At 29.4% G+C, this 19,944-nt stretch overlaps 2 protein-coding genes and 2 non-coding genes across 5 annotated transcripts; 3 read left to right on the top strand and 1 right to left on the bottom strand.

The window, feature by feature from the left end:
• The first annotated feature begins 1 nt into the window (after position 1).
• On the top strand, positions 2-17,317 carry LOC135137096 (CBY1-interacting BAR domain-containing protein 1). 2 transcript variants are annotated; one of them, XM_064066643.1, is made up of 5 exons: positions 2-73; positions 16,090-16,501; positions 16,622-16,846; positions 16,896-16,928; positions 16,979-17,317. In XM_064066643.1, exons 1-5 carry the CDS (start codon positions 42-44, stop codon positions 17,261-17,263), a joined length of 987 nt encoding a protein of 328 aa, XP_063922713.1. In that variant the 5' UTR covers positions 2-41; the 3' UTR covers positions 17,264-17,317. The 2 variants fall into 2 exon arrangements, with proteins under 2 accessions (XP_063922713.1, XP_063922714.1); XM_064066644.1 differs by lacking the exon at positions 16,896-16,928.
• Trnad-guc (transfer RNA aspartic acid (anticodon GUC)) lies at positions 532-603 on the top strand. The gene has a single exon. It is a non-coding gene; the product is annotated as a tRNA-Asp (tRNA).
• On the top strand, positions 6,819-6,890 carry Trnad-guc (transfer RNA aspartic acid (anticodon GUC)). Its single transcript has one exon. It is a non-coding gene; the product is annotated as a tRNA-Asp (tRNA).
• LOC135137098 (heat shock factor-binding protein 1) lies at positions 17,270-17,987 on the bottom strand. The gene is made up of 2 exons (XM_064066648.1): positions 17,536-17,987; positions 17,270-17,486 (listed from the first exon to the last, which is right to left on the bottom strand). Exons 1-2 carry the CDS (start codon positions 17,629-17,631, stop codon positions 17,331-17,333), a joined length of 252 nt encoding a protein of 83 aa, XP_063922718.1. The 5' UTR covers positions 17,632-17,987; the 3' UTR covers positions 17,270-17,330.
• Positions 17,988-19,944: the final 1,957 nt, after the last annotated feature.

Raw genomic sequence — 19,944 nt, 5'->3', positions numbered from 1 at the left:
TAGCAGTGACATTGTTTGTATTGTGGTTGCTAGGGGCGACGATGCTGAACACGTTCCGAGCACGGACTAATTGGTAAATATTTGGCTTTGTTTTGTGGTTTTTGCGAAAATATTTGTCTTGATGAGGAGTGACACGGACTTGATAACTTCTGATAATTTGTAAGAGGTTTTGCGGTTTTTTAAACGGGAAGAGTGAGGGAGATGGAGAGCGAGTTCGCGCGGGAGGGACAAAGACAGAGCGATGACTGGACACGAGCGGAAATGATATAAGCACTGTTTTCGACTGTTCGATCAACAAACTATAAATACGCGTTTTATCAATTATTATCAGTGTCTTTTCGAAACGAATTTAGATAATATTGAGCTCTAAATGCGTTTTCGAAAAAATTGGATTTGTCATTTGTGTTATTCGTAACTCATTTTAGTATCTATTTAACTGTGCAGATATTACGAAAATACAGTGAGATAAAATTTTATTCATTTTGACAAAATAATGCCGGTAATACGAGAAAAAAGGCGTTGTAGAACAAGTCCTCGGTAGTATAGTGGTCAGTATCCCCGCCTGTCACGCGGGAGACCGGGGTTCGATTCCCCGCCGGGGAGGCTTTTTTTTTTCTTTATATTTTATAACTAAATTATTTTTTTATCTTTATTAGTAATATTTTATTAATTACAGCTCACGTATTGTCTTTTCCCTGTCATTTTATACCATTTAATTTTTTTACTTACCAGACGTAAGCTAATAAGGTAGCATAGGGTCAGTGGCTACCTTCATGTTTTTTCGACGTGTCATGACCCCTAAAGTACGAAAAAACAGGCCCCTGTGTGCTGTTTTTTGGCAGACAGATAAATTCCGAAACTACTGGACCCATTGTAGTCATCTAAATTCTCTCATTTATAATAATTTAGTTTCCCATCGACCAATAATTTTGAACACCTAAAAGTGCTCTGAAACTGAAAAATCGAAGATTTTAAAATCCGAAAAATTGAAAAAAAAAAGGAAATATTTAAGAACCGAAAAATCGAGAAATCAAAATATTGAGAAATAGAAAATTGTAAAATTTGAAAAATCGAAAAATTAAAAAATCGAGAAATTGAAAAATAGGGAGATCGAAACATTAGAAAATCTAAAAATAGAATAACTGAAAGTTGAAAAATCGAACAGCCGAAAAGTCAAAATATCGTAAAATCCAGAAATGGAAACATCAAAAGATCGAGAAATCAAAAAGTCGAAAAATTGAGAAATCTAAATAGGCGAAAATCGAAAACTTAAAAATTGAAAATTGAATAATGTAAAATTGAAAAAATCGAAAAATTGGAAAATCTAACGTTTTATAAAGTAAAATATGGAATAATTTAAAAATCGAAAAATCGAGAATTTAAAAAATCGACTAATCGAGAAATTGAGACATCTAAAAATTTAAAAATCGAAAATTTGAAGATCTGAAATATTGAAAAATCGTGAAACTAAAACATCGGAAAATTGAGAAATCAAAAATTGGATGAATCGAGAAGTTGAAAATTTTAAAAATTGAAACATTAGAAAATCGTAAAATCAGAAAATGTAAATATTGAAAAATATGGCATTTAAAAAAACTCGAAAAACTGAAAAATCGAAGATTTTGAAATCCGAAAAATTGAAAAAAAAGAAATATTTAAGAACCGAAAAATCGAGAAATCAAAATATTGAGAAATAGAACATTGTAAAATTTGAAAAATCGAAAAATTAAAAAATCGAAAAATTGAAAAATAAGGAGATCGAAACATCAGAAAATCTAAAAATAGAATAACTGAAAATTGAAAAATCGAACAGCCGAAAAGTCAAAATATCGTAAAATCCAGAAATGGAAACATCAAAAGATCGAGAAATCAAAAAGTCGAAAAATTAAGAAATCTAAATAGGCGAAAATCGAAAACTTAAAAATTGAAAATTGAATAATTTAACTATTGAAAAAATCGAAAAATTGAAAAATCTAACGTTTTATAAAGTAAAATGTGGAATAATTTAAAAATCGAAAAATCGAGAATTTAAAAAATCGACTAATCGAGAAATTGGGACATCTAAAAATTTAAAAATCGAAAATATGAAGATTTGAAATATTGAAAAATCGTAAAACTAAAACATCGGAAAATTGAGAAATCAAAAATTGGAAGAATCGAGAAGTTGAAAATTTTAAAAATTGAAACATTAAAAAATCGTAAAATCAGAAAATGCAAATATGTATCTAAAAATATGGCATTTAAAAAAACTCAAAAAACTGAAAAATCAAAGATTTTATAATCCGAAATATTGAAAAAAAAATATTTAAGAACCGAAAAATCGAGAAACCAAAATATTGAGAAATAGAAAATTCCAAAATTTGAAAAATCGAAAAATTAAAATATCGAAAAATTGAAAAATAGGGAGATCGAAACATCAGAAAATCTGAAAATAGAATAACTGAAAATTGAAAAATCGAACAGCCGAAAAGTCAAAATATCGTAAAATTCAGAAATGGAAACATCAAAAGATCGAGAAATCAAAAAGTTGAAAAATTGAGAAATCTAAATAGGCGAAAATCGAAAACTTAAAAATTGAAAATTGAATAATTTAAAATTGAAAAAATCGAAAAATTGGAAAATCTAACGTTTTATGAAGTAAAATGTGGAATAATTTAAAAATCGAAAAATCGAGAATTTAAAAAATCGACTAATCGAGAAATTGAGACATCTAAAAATTTAAAAATCGAAAATTTGAAGATTTGAAATACTGAAAAATCGTGAAACTAAAACATCGGAAAATTGATAAATCAAAAATTGGAAGAATCGAGAAATTGAAAATTTTAAAAATTGAAACATTAAAAAATCGTAAAATGAGAAAATGTAAATATCTAAAAATATGGCATTTAAAAAAACTCGAAAAACTGAAAAATCGAAGATTTTGAAATCCGAAAAATTGAAAAAAAAAGAAATATTTAAGAACCGAAAAATCGAGAAATAGAAAATTCTAAAATTTGAAAAATCGAAAAACTACAACATTGGAAAATTTGAAGAATCGAGAAGTTGATAATTCGAGAAATTGAAAAACCCAACAATTGAAATCCGAAAAGTCGAAATCGAAACATCGAAAAAGTCAAATTAAAATATTGAAAAATTGAAAAATCCGAAAATTGAAGAGTTATCAAAATTGAAATTTTGAAAAAACTAAGAAATCGAAAACTTGAAAAGTCAATAATTCGAAAAAACTGAAACATCGAACAATGAGGATGGCAAAATATTGAAACATTAAAAAATCGTAAAATCAAAAATTCGAACTTTAGAAAAAAATCGAAAAATTAAAAAGTCAAAGCTAAAAATCCGAAAAATTGAAAAATGGAGATCTCGAACATCAGAAAATCGAAAAATAGAAAAGTCGACAAATCGAAAAATCAACATGTCAAAAGATCGAGAAATCGAAACATCAAAAATTCGAAAAATTGAAAAACAGAAACATCGAACTGAAAAATCGAGAATTCGAAAAATCAAAAATTTTAACAACTAAAAAATAAAATATCAAAAAATTTTGAATCGGAAAATCGAAAAATTGCAAAATCAAAGAATCGATTCATCGGAAATTGAAAAATCGATAAATTTTAAAATTGAAGAACTAAAAAATCGGACAAATCGAAGATCCGAAAAGTCGAAAAAACGTAAATCCGAGAAATCGAAACATGAAGAGATCGAAAAGTTGAAAATTAAAAATTTAAAAATTTTAAGTAAAAAAAAAATCGAAAAATTGCAAAACTGAAAATTCTAAAACGGAGAAGTCGGAAAATCGAACTATCGAACTGAAAAACTCGAAAATCTAGAATTCGAAAAATCAAAAATTCAAAAATGGAAAAATTAAAATATCGGAAAGTCGAAAATTCCCAAAACTGAAACATCAAAAAACAGAAATCGAGAATTTAACAAATCGAAACACTGGAAGGTCGGGAAATTGATTAATCGTGAAATTGAGAAACTGAAACATCGGAAAATGGAGAAATCGAGAAATCGAAAATTTGAAGATTCGAAAAATTGAAAAATCCTAAGATTGAAACATCGGAAAATTGAGAAATCAATAATTTGAGGAATCGAGGAATTGAAACATCGGATTATCGATGAGTTGAGAAATTGGGAAATCAAAAAATTTTAAAATCGAAGGATTGAAAAATTGAAAAATGGAAAAATTAGAGTCAAAACTGAGGAATCGAGAATTTTTAAAATCGAAACACGGAAAAGTCGGGAAATCGATTAATCGGAAAATTGAGAAACTGAAACATCGTAAAATTGAAAAGTCGAAAAATCGAACTGGAACATTCAAAAATTGAGATTTCGAAAAATCCCAAAACTGAAGCATCAAAAAACTGAGAAATCGGTAATTAAAAAACTCGAAAAATTGAAACATCAAAACATTGGAAAGTCGAGAAATCAATTTATCGTGAAATTGAGAAGCTGAAACATCGAAGAATTGAGAAATCGAAAACGAAAAAATATGAAAAATCGAAAATATGAAGAATCGAGAAATCAAAAAACGAAAAAATCGAAAATTCGTAAATTAAAATAGATTTTGTAATTTTAAACTTAAATTGTAAAATGTTGTTATCGAAAGATTGAAAAACCCAAAAATTGAAATCCGAAGTCAAAATTGAAACATCGAAAAAGTTAAAAATTAAAATATTGAAAAATGCGAAACCTAGAAAAATCGAGAAATCTAAAAATCGATAAGTCGAAAATCTTTAAACCGGAATGGCACGAAATCGAAACATTAAAAAATCGTAAAATCAAAAATCCGAATCGAAAAATGTGAAATTTGGGGAAAAAACGAAAAATCAAGAATTTAAAAATTCGAAAAATTGAAAAATAGAAAAGTTTAAAAACTGAAAAATGGAAAGATTGAGAAATCGGAAAATATAAAATTAGAAAACTTGGAAAATGGAGATCTCAAAACATCAGAAAATCGAAAAATAGAAAAGTCGACAAATCAAAAAACCGAGAAGTCAACCGAAACATCAAAAAGCTGAAAAATCGAAAATTCAAAAATTCGAAAAATTGAAAAACACAAACATCGGACTGAAAAATCGAGAAATTTAAAAATTTTAAAGACTGTAAAGTTGGACAATCGAGAAATGGAAAAATCAAGAAATCGAAAAGTTGGGAAATTGAAAAATCGAAAATTTGAAAAAAGTCGTACATTATAATTTCTGTTGTCTGTCATTTGCCAAAATAAGACTTACCTTAGCAAGTACTAGCAAGTACTACCCTCTGAGGAAATTAAGGGCGGGTGGGCGGGGCTAGTATTTGGTAAGATAAACACTAAAAAATCGTAAAATCAAAAATGTGAAATTTAGAAAAAAAATCGAAAAACTAAAAAATCAAAGCTAAAAATCCGAAAAATTGAAAAATCGAGATCTCGAAACATCAGAAAATCGAAAAATAGAAAAGTCGACAAATCGAAAAATCAACATGTCAAAAGATCGAGAAATCGAAACATAAAAAATTCGAAAAATTGAAAAACAGAAACATAGAACTGAAAAATCGAGAATTTGAAAAATCAAAAATTTTAACAACTAAAAATAAAATATCAAAAAATTTTGAAAGTCGGAAAATCGAAAAATTGCAAAATCAAAAAATCGATTCATCGGAAATTGAAAAATCGAAAAATTTAAAAATTGAAGAACTAAAAAATCGGACAAATCGAAGATCCGAAAAGTCGAAAAATCGTAAATCCGAGAAATCGAAACATGAAGAGATCGAAAAGTTGAAAATTAAAAATTGAAAAATTGCAAAACTGAAAATTCTAAAACCGAGAAGTCGGAAAATCGAACTATCGAACTGAAAAAATCAAAAAACTAGAATTCGAAAAATTAAAAATTCAAAAATGGAAAAATTAAAATATCGAAAAGTCGAAAATTCCCAAAACTGAAACATCAACAAACTGAGAAATCGAGAATTTAACAAATCGAAACACTGGAAAGTCGGGAAATTGATTAATCGGAAAATTGAGAAATCAAAAATTTGAAGAATCGAGAAATTGAAACATCGGATTATCGATGAGTTGAGAAATTGGGAAATCAAAAAATTTTAAAATCGAAGGATTGAAAAATTGAAAAATGGAAAAATTAGAGTCAAAACTGAGGAATCGAGAATTTTTAAAATCGAAACACGGAAAAGTCGGGAAATCGATTAATCGGAAAATTGAGAAACTGAAACATCGTAAAATTGAAAAATCGGAAACTGAAAAGTCGAAAAATCGAACTGGAACATTCAACAATTGAGATTTCGAAAAATCCCAAAACAAGCATCAAAAAACTGACAAATCGGTAATTTAAAAACTCGAAAAATTGAAACATCAAAACATTGGAAAGTCGAGAAATCAATTTACCGTGAAATTGAGAAGCCGAAACATCAAAGAATTGAGAAATCGAAAAACAAAAAAATTTGAAAAATCGAAAATTTGAAGAATCGAGAAATCGAAAAACGAGAAAATCGAAAATTCGTAACTTAAAATAGATTTTGTAATTTTAAATTAAATTGTAAAACGTTGTTATCGAAAGATTGAAAAACCCAAAAATTGAAATCCGAAAAGTCGAAATTGAAACATCGAAAAAGTAAAGGGCGGGTGGGCGGGGCTAGTATTTAGATAATATTGAGCTCTAAATGCGTTTTCGAAAAAATTGGATTTGTCATTTGTGTTATTCGTAGCTCATTTTAGTATCTATTTAACTGTGCAGATATTACGAAAATACAGTCAGATAAAATTTTATTCATTTTGACAAAATAATGCCGGTAATACGAGAAAAAATGCGTTATAGAACAAGTCCTCGGTAGTATAGTGGTCAGTATCCCCGCCTGTCACGCGGGAGACCGGGGTTCGATTCCCCGCCGGGGAGGCTTTTTTTTTTCTTTATATTTTATAACTAAATTATTTTTTTTATCATTATTAGTAATATTTTATTAATTACAGCTCACGTATTGTCTTTTCCCTGTCATTTTATACCATTTAATTTTTTTACTTACCAGACGTAAGCTAATAAGGTAGCATAGGGTCAGTGGCTACCTTCATGTTTTTTCGACGGGTCATGACCCCTAAAGTACGAAAAAACAGGCCCCTGTGTGCTGTTTTTTGGCAGACAGATAAATTCCGAAACTACTGGACCCATTGTAGTCATCTAAATTCTCTCATTTATAATAATTTAGTTTCCCATCGACCAATAATTTTGAACACCTAAAAGTGCTCTGAAACTGAAAAATCGAAGATTTTAAAATCCGAAAAATTGAAAAAAAGGAAATATTTAAGAACCGAAAAATCGAGAAACCAAAATATTGAGAAATAGAAAATTCCAAAATTTGAAAAATCGAAAAATTAAAATATCGAAAAATTGAAAAATAGGGAGATCGAAACATCAGAATATCTGAAAATCGAATAACTGAAAATTGAAAAATCGAACAGCCGAAAAGTCAAAATATCGTAAAATTCAGAAATGGAAACATCAAAAGATCGAGAAATCAAAAAGTCGAAAAATTGAGAAATCTAAATAGGCGAAAATCGAAAACTTAAAAATTGAAAATTGAATAATTTAAAATTGAAAATATTGAAAAATTGGAAAATCTAACGTTTTATAAAGTAAAATATGGAATAATTTAAAAATCGAAAAATCGAGAATTTAAAAAATCGACTAACCGAGAAATTGAGACTTCTAAAAATTTAAAAATCGAAAATTTGAAGATTTGAAATATTGAAAAATCACGAAACTAAAACATCGGAAAATTGAGAAATCAAAAATTGGAAGAATCGAGAAGTTGAAAATTTTTAAAAATTGAAACATTAAAAAATCGTAAAATCAGAAAATGTAAATATCGAAAAATATGACATTTAAAAAAACTCGAAAAACTGAAAAATCGAAGATTTGAAATCCGAAAAATTGAAAAAAAAAGAAATATTTAAGAACCGAAAAATCGAGAAATAGAAAATTCTAAAATTTGAAAAATCGAAAAATTAAAATATCGAAAAATTGAAAAATAGGGAGATCGCATCAGAAAATCTAAAAATAGAATAACTGAAAATTGAAAAATCGAACAGCCGAAAAGTCAAAATATCGTAAAATTCAGAAATGGAAACATCAAAAGATCGAGAAATCAAAAAGTCGAAAAATTGAGAAATCTAAATGGGCGAAAATCGAAAACTTAAAAAGTGAAAATTGTATAATGTAAAATTGAAAAAATCAAAAAACTGAAAAATCTAACGTTTTATAAAGTAAAATAGAAATAATTTAAAAATCGAAAAATCCAGAATTTAAAAAATCGACTAATCGAGAATTGAGACATCTAAACATTTTAAAAATCGAAAATTTGAAGATCTGAAATATTGAAAAATCGTGAAACTAAAACATCGGAAAATTGAGAAATCAAAAATTTGAAGAATCGAGAAGTTGAAAATTTTAAAAATTGAAACATTAGAAAATCGTAAAATCAGAAAATGTAAATATCGAAAAATATGACATTTAAAAAAACTCGAAAAACTGAAAAATCGAAGATTTTAAAATCCGAAAAATTGAAAAAAAAAGAAATATTTAAGAACCGAAAAATCGAGAAATCAAAATATTGAGAAATAGAACATTGTAAAATTTGAAAAATCGAAAAATTAAAAAATCGAAAAATTGAAAAATAGGGAGATCGAAACATTAGAAAATCTAGAAATAGAATAACTGAAAGTTGAAAAATCGAACAGCCGAAAAGTCAAAATATCGTAATATCCAGAAATGGAAACATCAAAAGATCGAGAAATCAAAAAGTCGAAAAATTGAGAAATCTAAATGGGCGAAAATCGAAAACTTAAAAATTGAAAATTGAATAATATAAAATTGAAAAAATCGAAAAATTGGAAAATCTAACGTTTTATAAAGTAAAATATGGAATAATTTAAAAATCGAAAAATCGAGAATTTAAAAAATCGACTAATCGAGAAATTGAGACATCTAAAAATTTTAAAATCGAAAATTTGAAGATCTGAAATATTGAAAAATCGTGAAACTAAAACATCGGAAAATTGAGAAATCAAAAATTGGAAGAATCGAGAAGTTGAAAATTTTAAAAATTGAAACATTAGAAAATCGTAAAATCAGAAAATGTAAATATCGAAAAATATGACATTTAAAAAAACTCGAAAAACTGAAAAATCGAAGATTTGAAATCCGAAAAATTGAAAAAAAAAAAGAAATATTTAAGAACCGAAAAATCGAGAAATAGAAAATTCTAAAATTTGAAAAATCGAAAAATTAAAATATCGAAAAATTGAAAAATAGGGAGATCGCATCAGAAAATCTAAAAATAGAATAACTGAAAATTGAAAAATCGAACAGCCGAAAAGTCAAAATATCGTAAAATCCAGAAATGGAAACATCAAAAGATCGAGAAATCAAAAAGTCGAAAAATTGAGAAATCTAAATGGGCGAAAATCGAAAACTTAAAAATTGAAAATTGAATAATGTAAAATTGAAAAAATCGAAAAATTGGAAAATCTAACGTTTTATAAACTAAAATATGGAATAATTTAAAAATCGAAAAATCGAGAATTTAAAAAATCGACTAATCGAGAAATTGAGACATCTAAAAATTTTAAAATCGAAAATTTGAAGATTTGAAATATTGAAAAATCGTGAAACTAAAACATCGGAAAATTGAGAAATCACAAATTGGAAGAATCGAGAAATTGAAAATTTTAAAAATTGAAACATTAAAAAATCGTAAAATCAGAAAATGTAAATATCGAAAAATATGGCATTTAAAAAAACTCGAAAAACTGAAAAATCGAAGATTTGAAATCCGAAAAATTGAAAAAAAAAAGAAATATTTAAGAACCGAAAAATCGAGAAATAGAAAATTCTAAAATTTGAAAAATCGAAAAATTAAAATATCGAAAAATTGAAAAATAGGGAGATCGCATCAGAAAATCTAAAAATAGAATAAATGAAAATTGAAAAATCGAACAGCCGAAAAGTCAAAATATCGTAAAATCCAGAAATGGAAACATCAAAAGATCGAGAAATCAAAAAGTCGAAAAATTGAGAAATCTAAATAGGCGAAAATCGAAAACTTAAAAATTGAAAATTGAATAATGTAAAATTGAAAAAATCGAAAAATTGGAAAATCTAACGTTTTATAAAGTAAAATATGGAATAATTTAAAAATCGAAAAATCGAGAATTTAAAAAATCGACTATTCGAGAAGTTGAGACATCTAAAAATTTAAAAATCGAAAATTTGAAGATTTGAAATATTGAAAAATCGTGAAACTAAAACATCGGAAAATTGAGAAATCACAAATTGGAAGAATCGAGAAATTGAAAATTTTAAAAATTGAAACATTAAAAAATCGTAAAATCAGAAAATGTAAATATCGAAAAATATGACATTTAAAAAAACTCGAAAAACTGAAAAATCGAAGATTTTGAAATCCGAAAAATTGAAAAAAAAAGAAATATTTAAGAACCGAAAAATCGAGAAATCAAAATATTGAGAAATAGAAAATTGTAAAATTTGAAAAATCGAAAAATTAAAAAATCGAAAAATTGAAAAATAGGGAGATCGAAACATCAGAAAATCTTAAAATTGAAAAATCCAAGAGCCGAAAAGTCAAAATATCGTAAAACCCAGAAATGGAAACACCAAAAGATCGAGAAATCAAAAAGTCGAAAAATTGAGAAATCTAAATAGGCGAAAATCGAAAACTTAAAAATTGAAAATTGAATAATGTAAAATTGAAAAAATCGAAAAATTGGAAAATCTAACGTTTTATAAAGTAAAATATGGAATAATTTAAAAATCGAAAAATCGAGAATTTAAAAAATCGACTAATCGAGAAATTGAGACATCTAAAAATTTAAAAATCGAAAATTTGAAGATTTGAAATATTGAAAAATCGTGAAACTAAAACATCGGAAAATTGAGAAATCAAAAATTGGAAGAATCGAGAAGTTGAAAATTTTAAAAATTGAAACATTAGAAAATCGTAAAATCAGAAAATGTAAATATCGAAAAATATGACATTTAAAAAAACTCGAAAAACTGAAAAATCGAAGATTTTGAAATCCGAAAAATTGAAAAAAAAAGAAATATTTAAGAACCGTAAAATCGAGAAATAGAAAATTCTAAAATTTGAAAAATCGAAAAACTACAACATTGGAAAATTTGAAGAATCGAGAAGTTGATAATTCGAGAAATTGAAAAACCCAACAATTGAAATCCGAAAAGTCGAAATCGAAACATCGAAAAAGTCAAATTAAAATATTGAAAAATTGAAAAATCCGAAAATTGAAGAGTTATCAAAATTGAAATTTTGAAAAAACTAAGAAATCGAAAACTTGAAAAGTCAATAATTCGAAAAAACTGAAACATCGAACAATGAGGATGGCAAAATATTGAAACATTAAAAAATCGTAAAATCAAAAATTCGAACTTTAGAAAAAAATCGAAAAATCATAAATTTTAACAACTAAAAAATAAAATATCAAAAAATTTTGAATCGGAAAATCGAAAAATTGCAAAATCAAAGAATCGATTCATCGGAAATTGAAAAATCGATAAATTTTAAAATTGAAGAACTAAAAAATCGGACAAATCGAAGATCCGAAAAGTCGAAAAAACGTAAATCCGAGAAATCGAAACATGAAGAGATCGAAAAGTTGAAAATTAAAAATTTAAAAATTTTAAGTAAAAAAAAAAATCGAAAAATTGCAAAACTGAAAATTCTAAAACGGAGAAGTCGGAAAATCGAACTATCGAACTGAAAAACTCGAAAATCTAGAATTCGAAAAATCAAAAATTCAAAAATGGAAAAATTAAAATATCCGAAAGTCGAAAATTCCCAAAACTGAAACATCAAAAAACAGAAATCGAGAATTTAACAAATCGAAACACTGGAAGGTCGGGAAATTGATTAATCGTGAAATTGAGAAACTGAAACATCGGAAAATGGAGAAATCGAGAAATCGAAAATTTGAAGATTCGAAAAATTGAAAAATCCTAAGACTGAAACATCGGATCATCGATGAGTTGAAAAATTGAAAAATGCGGAAATTGAACAGTTGCCAAAATTGAAGTTTTGAAAAACTAGGAATTCGAAAACTTGAAAAATCGAGAAATCTAAAAATCGATAACAAAAACAGAAACATCGAAGTGACAAAACGAGTATTCTAAAAATCAAAAATTTTAAAGATTAAAAATTAATATATCGAATTAATCGGAAATTGAAAAATCGAAAAATTTATAAATTGTAAAAACTAAAAAATAAAAAGGTCGAGAAATCGATAAAATTTCGAAAAAATCGAAGATCCGAAAAATCGTACATCCGAGAAATCGAAACATCAAAAAATCGAAAAGTTGAAAATTGAAAACTTTTAAGTTAAAAAAAAATCGAAAAATTTAAAAACTGAAAATTCTAAAACCGAGAAGTTGGAAAAACGAACTATCAAAACTGAAAAATTAAAAAATCTAGAATTCGAAAAATCAAAATTTCAAAAATGGAAAAATGAAAGTCAAAACTGAGGAATCGAGAATTTTTAAAATCGAAACACGGAAAAGTCGGGAAATCGATTAATCGGAAAATTGAGAAACTGAAACATCGTAAAATTGAAAAATCGGAAACTGAAAAGTCGAAAAATCGAACTGGAACATTCAACAATTGAGATTTCGAAAAATCCCAAAACAAGCATCAAAAAACTGACAAATCGGTAATTTAAAAACTCGAAAAATTGAAACATCAAAACATTGGAAAGTCGAGAAATCAATTTACCGTAAAATTGAGAAGCCGAAACACCAAAGAATTGAGAAATCGAAAAACAAAAAAATTTGAAAAATCGAAAATTTGAAGAATCGAGAAATCGAAAAACGAGAAAATCGAAAATTCGTAACTTAAAATAGATTTTGTAATTTTAAACTTAAATTGTAAAACGTTGTTATCGAAAGATTGAAAAACCCAAAAATTGAAATCCGAAAAGTCGAAATTGAAACATCGAAAAAGTCAAAAATTAAAATATTGAAAAATGCGAAACCTAGAAAAATCGAGAAATCTAAAAATCGATAAGTCGAAAATCTTTAAACCGGAATGGCACGAAATCGAAACATTAAAAAATCGTAAAATCAAAAATCCGAATCGAAAAATGTGAAATTTGGGGAAAAAACGAAAAATCAAGAGTTTAAAAATTCGAAAAATTGAAAAATAGAAAAGTTTAAAAACTGAAAAATGGAAAGATTGAGAAATCGGAAAATATAAAATTAGAAAACTTGGAAAATGGAGATCTCAAAACATCAGAAAATCGAAAAATAGAAAAGTCGACAAATCAAAAAACCGAGAAGTCAACCGAAACATCAAAAAGCTGAAAAATCGAAAATTCAAAAATTCGAAAAATTGAAAAACCATACATCGGACTGAAAAATCGAGAAATTTAAAAATTTTTAAGACTGTAAAGTTGGACAATCCAAAAATGGAAAAATCAAGAAATCGAAAAGTTGGGAAATTGAAAAATCGAAAATTTGAAAAAAGTCGTACATTATAATTTCTGTTGTCTGTCATTTGCCAAAATAAGACTTACCTTAGCAAGTACTAGCCAGTACTACCCTCTGAGGAAATTAAGGGCGGGTGGGCGGGGCTAGTATTTGGTAAGATAAACACTAAAAAATCGTAAAATCAAAAATGTGAAATTTAGAAAAAAAATCGAAAAACTAAAAAATCAAAGCTAAAAATCCGAAAAATTGAAAAATCGAGATCTCGAAACATCAGAAAATCGAAAAATAGAAAAGTCGACAAATCGAAAAATCAACATGTCAAAAGATCGAGAAATCGAAACATCAAAAAACTGAAAAATCAAAGAATCGATTCATCGGAAATTGAAAAATCGAAAAATTTAAAAATTGAAGAACTAAAAAATCGGACAAATCGAAGATCCGAAAAGTCGAAAACACGTAAATCCGAGAAATCGAAACACGAAGAGATTTAAAAATAGAAAAATTTTAAGTTAAAAAAAATCGAAAAATTGCAAAACTGAAAATTCTAAAACCGAGAAGTCTGAAAATCGAACTATCGAACTGAAAAATTCAAAAATCTAGAATTCGAAAAGTCAAAAATTCAAAAATCGAAAAATTAAAATATCGAAAAGTTGAAAATTCCCAAAACTGAAGCATCAAAAGACTGAGAAATGGAGAATTTAACAAATCGAGACACTGGAAAGTCGGGAAACTGATTAATCGTGAAATTGAGAAACTGAAACATCGGAAAATGGAGAAATCGAGAAATCGAAAATTTAACGATTTCGAAAAATTGAAAAATCCGAAGACTGAAACATCGGAAAATTGAGAAATCGAAAATTTGAAGAATCGAGGAATTGAAACACCCAAAAATTGAAATCCGAAAAGTCGAAATGGAAACATTGAAAAAGCCAAAAATTAAAATATTGAAAAATTGAAAAATGCGAAAACTAAGAACTCGAAAACTATAAAAATCGAGAAATCTAAAAATCGATAAGTCGAAAAACTTTAAACATCGAACAGGGATGGCACGAAATTGAAACATTAAAAATCGGAAAATGAAAAATCTTAATCGAAAAATGTGAAATGTAGAAAAAAAAAATGGAAAAATCAAAAATTTTAAAATTCGAAAAATCGAAAAATAGAAAAGTTTAAGAACTGAAAAATTGAAAGATTGAGAAATCGGAAAATCTAAAATTTGAAAAATTGAAAAATCGAGATCTCAAAACATCAGAAAATCGAAAAATAGAAAGGTCGACAAATCGAAAAATCAACATGTCAAAAGATCGAGAAATCGAAACATCAAAAAACTGAAAAATCGAAAATTCCAAAAATTCGAAAAATTGAAAAACACAAACATGGAACTGAAAAATCGAGAAATCTAAAAATTTTAAAGATTGTAAAGTTGGACAACAGAGAAATGGAAAAATCAAGAAATCGAAAACTCGGGAAATTGAAAAATCGAATATTTGAAAAAGTCATAAATTATAATTTCTGCTGTCTGTCATTTACCAAAATAAGACTTATCTTAGCAAGTACTAGCAAGTACTACCCTCTGAGGAAATAAAGGGCGGGTGGGCGGGGCTAGTATTTGGTAAGATAAGACTGATTTTGGTAAATGACATATCCTCTAAGAAAAGAGAGGGTGGGTGGGTGGGGCTAGAACCTGGTAAGATAAGACTGATTTTGGCAAATGACATATCCTATAAGAAAGTAAAGGGTGGATGGGCGGGGCTAGTACTTGCTAAGATAAGACTCATTTTGGCAAATGACATCTTCTGAGAAAATAGGGGGCGGGTGGGCGGTCCTTGTACTTGTTAAGATAAAACGGATTTTGCCCCTATTAATCTTGTAAAAACTTGTGAAATTTAAAGGTGTTAAACTGCAAATTTCTATAGTAAATTTTTACTTGTGATTGGATTGATATTTTTAGATTTTTTTTTTATACAGGTGGCTCAAAATAATTATGAATGTGTCAGTTTATTTTATTGATTAAATCAGGAACGGTTCACTCCATTTCTATTTATTAACTCATGAATTTCTCAATTTTTCGATTTCATGGTTACTTGGATTTTTATCTTTCTCGATTTAGAATTATTCAATTTTACAGATTTTTGATTTTACAATTTTGCAATTTGTAGATATTTAAATTTTCCTTTAGTTGGATTAAACGATGATTCAAATTTTTATGTCTTCAATTTTTTGATCTGCAATTTTCAGTTTTCAATTTTTAGTCTTTCCAAATTTTAGATCTTAAATAATCAAGTTCTCATTTTTGCACTTTTAAATTTTTAACAAAAAGAACAAGTTTATTTAAGCTGAAATTTTGAAAAATTGTAAGGCAGGATTTTTTCCATGTTGCTCTTGTACTTTCGGAGATTATCTCTCTAATAAAAATCAGGACGGCAGACAGACAGACAGACGGAAACGGGAGACCTATTTCTTCGTACTCTAGGGGTCATGAAAGGTCCAGAAAACGTAAAAGTACAGAGTCGGTCGCATTCTGAACGTTCTTTTTTAGAATCGTACGGTCTCATAAGAACGTTTATTTGAATGATTTTTTTGTTAGCGAACAAGAAGCCAAATTCGTCCAGGACCGTATCGTCTCCGTGGAGCGAACCGTCGCCGAATTATGCCACGTTTTCGCCCAATATTCCCGAAAAGCGGCCCGTTTAAGGGACAAGGGCGACGAAATCGCCAAAATCACTCTCGAACACGCCGAAACCGAAAACATAAACAAATCCCTGAGTCTGGCCCTGGAAAATTTCGCAGACTGCATATCGCTTTTGAGCTCCTACGGCGACTTGAGAGTCCAAAATATAGAAACCAAAGTCATCAAAGAGTTTGGAAGGTATGAAGACATCTGCAAGCACGCAAAAGACGAAGTTAAGCAGATTTACAACGCTAGAGAAAAAGAAATCGCCAGGAAGAGACAACTGGAGAGGATTAAAGAACGAAATCCACGAAATCGGCAACAAATTGTAATAAAACACGATTGATGCAACTTTCACCCTTATGCTTCTTTCAATAAGAGAGAAAGTCGCATCAAATTGGAATATTGTTGCACAGCATAATCAAACATGAATATATATTTTTTTAAGATACAAGCGGAGACCGAACTCGTCAAGGCAAGCGCCGAATTCTCAAAAACTTTGCACAACCTAGAAGAGAAAAGTACAGAGTTTGAGAAGCAAAAGCTTCACGATGTAAAATCGATCTTGCTTGATTTTGTTAGCACTGAAATGGGGTACCACGCCAAAGCTCTCGAAGTCCTCACGAACGCCTACAAGGCCGTAAGTTCGATCGACGAAGAGGCCGACTTACAGGTAAGGCTTCAAACTTACCCCAACACCTTCAATAACCACTCTTTACTAGGACTTTCAAAAAATAAGCAGAAAAGTGGACTCGGTAACCCACTGCTTTGTTTTGTTTATATACCCTAAGCTAAGTAATTTCAGGAGTTTAAAAGGTCCCTGCGACACCCCGACGCCTCCAGAGGTTCCAGATCTCGCAGTTTATTCCGCTCAGCCAACTCCTTGGGTTCCTTGGGCGCTCTATTCTCATCCAACCCCAAAAAGCCCGACGGAATCCCCCGCAGCCGCTCCAAAAGCCAAGAAACCCTCGACTCCATGAAACAAAGCATCTCGGAAACCGAAGACAGCCTCAGCGACACCAACATCTCCGAAAACTTGAGCGACCCAGAGGAGCCCTCGTCCCCCATCAAACCCCGCAAGCGCAAATAACTCTCCTACTACTAATAATTTATTAACAAAATCGCATTATAACTTAAGACTTATCGCTACAAGAGCTTCATTTCTCAGCCCCTTCCACTCCAGCTTGAGTCATCAGATCTCCGATGTTCTTCTCCAAATCGTCGATCCTGTTGCCCATTTCGTCGATTCGGGTCAAGATTTGGTCCGACATGTTCTGGAACTTGTCCTGGATGGTCTGCAGCAGCCCCTGGACCTGGAAATCGGCGGAATAAGAGGGTGACGTTTGAGGTTATGTCACTTACGTATTGGGTTAATTCTTGTACGTTCTTCGGGTCGTTGGTGTTGGCGGAGGTGAAGGATTCGGTGTCGTTGTTCATCTCGACTTTGTCGTCCACCATACTGAGGCTTTTGGGAGAATAAACGGATTTGAGACACGCAGTGTTTTATTGAAAAACGTCACTTTCGGTACCAGGCGCGGAGGGTGGGCTTGTGGCGGTTGCGTGAGATCGAGTGGGGTGGAGGCACGAACGGGGTGAATAAACCCTCAGTTAAACAAAAAGGGGCGGAAAATGATTTTGATACGAAGTGAAGATTTTAACCAGATGTGTGTGTCGGGGGGAAATATACTGATATTTTGAGTAATTGCACGGTGGAGAGCGAGTTAGCTGTTTGTTTGATAATAATTATCCCCGATTATAGATAGTATGAACACGGTAGCTGAACGCAGTTGGACAATGACAACTGACAAGTGACACATGAACACGGGAAAAGTCAGTTTTCGCAAACATAAGCCGCTTATAACATAATAGTAATCAAATAAATACAAGTATTCTAAGTATTAACATTGTTTAAGTATATTATAGTTGGACAACCTAATACAAATTTTATTTCGCCTAAATAGTGAGCCAGGGATAGTGAGCTTTAGGACAAGGAATCCAGGGGGCGTGGGACAAATTTTTCGTCAACGCGCATTTTCACTACAGTGAGCGAACGTATTAGGTTTATTTTACTCTACATCAGATGGCGCCATCAAACATTAGCAAAGGCAAACACCCTTCACTCTGCTCCTATACGAGGAGTTATCCATAAATCCCATAATTAACATTGTTCCGTAAACAGTAATGTGTATAAACATATATGTACAAAATATGAAAATGTACTTGACATAAAAAATATGAAGCAACGCGTTGTAACGTGATACGAAAGAATTGTATTTAAATGAATTTGACGCCTATTTTTATTTGACTATATTTGAAGACTGACAGAAACTTTCCATACTTTCCAAGGGTTTTTAAACTGGTATAATTGTTTAGTTTACAAGATTAAAGTAAAACAAGATTTTAAGTAAAATTTAGATTCGTGGCGTTATAAAAATATTAACACAAAATGAAAATATATATTCAAAGTAAATAACAGAACAACATAAACTTTCGTCGTTAACATTACAAATAATTACAAGACAGAAAAAAAAACGCATTAAGAACTTAAGAGGCATGTTTGTAATATCGAGTTGTTAAAGGTTGCTTTGAAGACTGTTTGTTTCTATGAAAAACAATTGCTGTTATCCGACGTTTTGGTAGATTTTGTTCCAAAAATACGAGATAACTATTTGTTTCTTGAACTAGTTTCCGTAACTTGTAAAATTTAAAAATGATACGCCGTTCTGCTGTAATAAAATCTAGAATAGGGTCAAAATCACACTAATATTACATCTGATTTTGTTAACCACATGAATATAAGTTACAGACATTGTTTGAAATGTTTATTATAGTTCGAAAACAAGATAAAATAAATAAATAAATAAAATGTGCAGTTTATAAACTTCAGAATTTTAGTATAAAAATAATCAAGTTTGAAGCTTTATTTAGTCTGTTCGATTTTATTGGGTGTATTGGGCCCCTTTCGGGATATAACACCGACATCAGTGCACCGACCCAACGTTCTTCAACCGATGGGATGATTTATTACTTCCGTTATGCTGGCCCTACACACAGCGATCTGGTTTTCGGATTTTCGGTTAGATCTGCATTCTGCACAGTTAACTCTTTGCGCACTGCACACTGACATAAAGTATTTTGTTCACGCGAGCAACAAAAATACTACACCGAAAGCATTTCTTCAAGTGTTATTTTTTTTAAGATGTAATATTTGTCAGCGTTTCTAAAATTTTCTTCTTTGCACAGGTCAACTAATTTTTCGTAAACCGAATTTTAAAATTTTTGTTATTGTATTTTTTACTTTTTAATTTTCTATGGCATGAAAAAATCCCATATAGGTTTCTATGAATTTATTAATGAAATCAACTGATAACTTGCGCGCCATTTTGTGTTCTTTAATATCAATAGTGATTATGATGATTTTATAATTATCATTTTATTGAAATTGTGTTCTTCACTTCGCGAACGACAGTAAACAATTTAAAATAACCGCTAGTCCCGCATCTGAAAATCCATCTCTCCCAAATATGTCTTTCTTGGCACGATTTGTAATCCGAAGTCTCCCTCCACATGCAACTTTTTGTCGCCTGGAACTTGTTTGATCTACAGACCAAAGCACACTCAGGCCAATATCGGCTTTAAGGGATTTATCTATAAGCCGACATTCGTTAGAGTTGATCTGATACACATCCACTACGAAGAACTAACCCATTTCGACCATTGGAGTTTACAACGAATAAGTGAACAAGGTTCTTGAACATCTTAACGATTTAA

The sequence above is a fragment of the Zophobas morio genome, unplaced genomic scaffold (genome assembly GCF_036711695.1).
Source record: "Zophobas morio isolate AGI-343-1 ecotype UQ-CSIRO unplaced genomic scaffold, CSIRO_AGI_Zmor_V1 ptg000028l, whole genome shotgun sequence".
Taxonomy (NCBI): Eukaryota; Metazoa; Arthropoda; class Insecta; order Coleoptera; family Tenebrionidae; genus Zophobas; species Zophobas morio.
This window is presented reverse-complemented; position numbering and strand designations above follow the sequence as displayed.

Excerpts from the sequence above, each read along its gene's own strand:
- LOC135137096 (XM_064066643.1), top strand. The coding sequence starts at position 42 with ATGCTGAACACGTTCCGAGCACGGACTAATTG. Across the intron at positions 74-16,089 it reads TTCCGAGCACGGACTAATTG|CGAACAAGAAGCCAAATTCG; the intron begins GTAAATATTTGG and ends TTTTTTTGTTAG. Across the intron at positions 16,929-16,978 it reads TAAGCAGAAAAGTGGACTCG|GAGTTTAAAAGGTCCCTGCG; the intron begins GTAACCCACTGC and ends AAGTAATTTCAG.
- LOC135137098 (XM_064066648.1), bottom strand. The coding sequence starts at position 17,631 with ATGGTGGACGACAAAGTCGAGATGAACAACGACACCGAATCCTTCACC. Across the intron at positions 17,487-17,535 it reads TACAAGAATTAACCCAATAC|GTCCAGGGGCTGCTGCAGAC; the intron begins GTAAGTGACATA and ends GCCGATTTCCAG.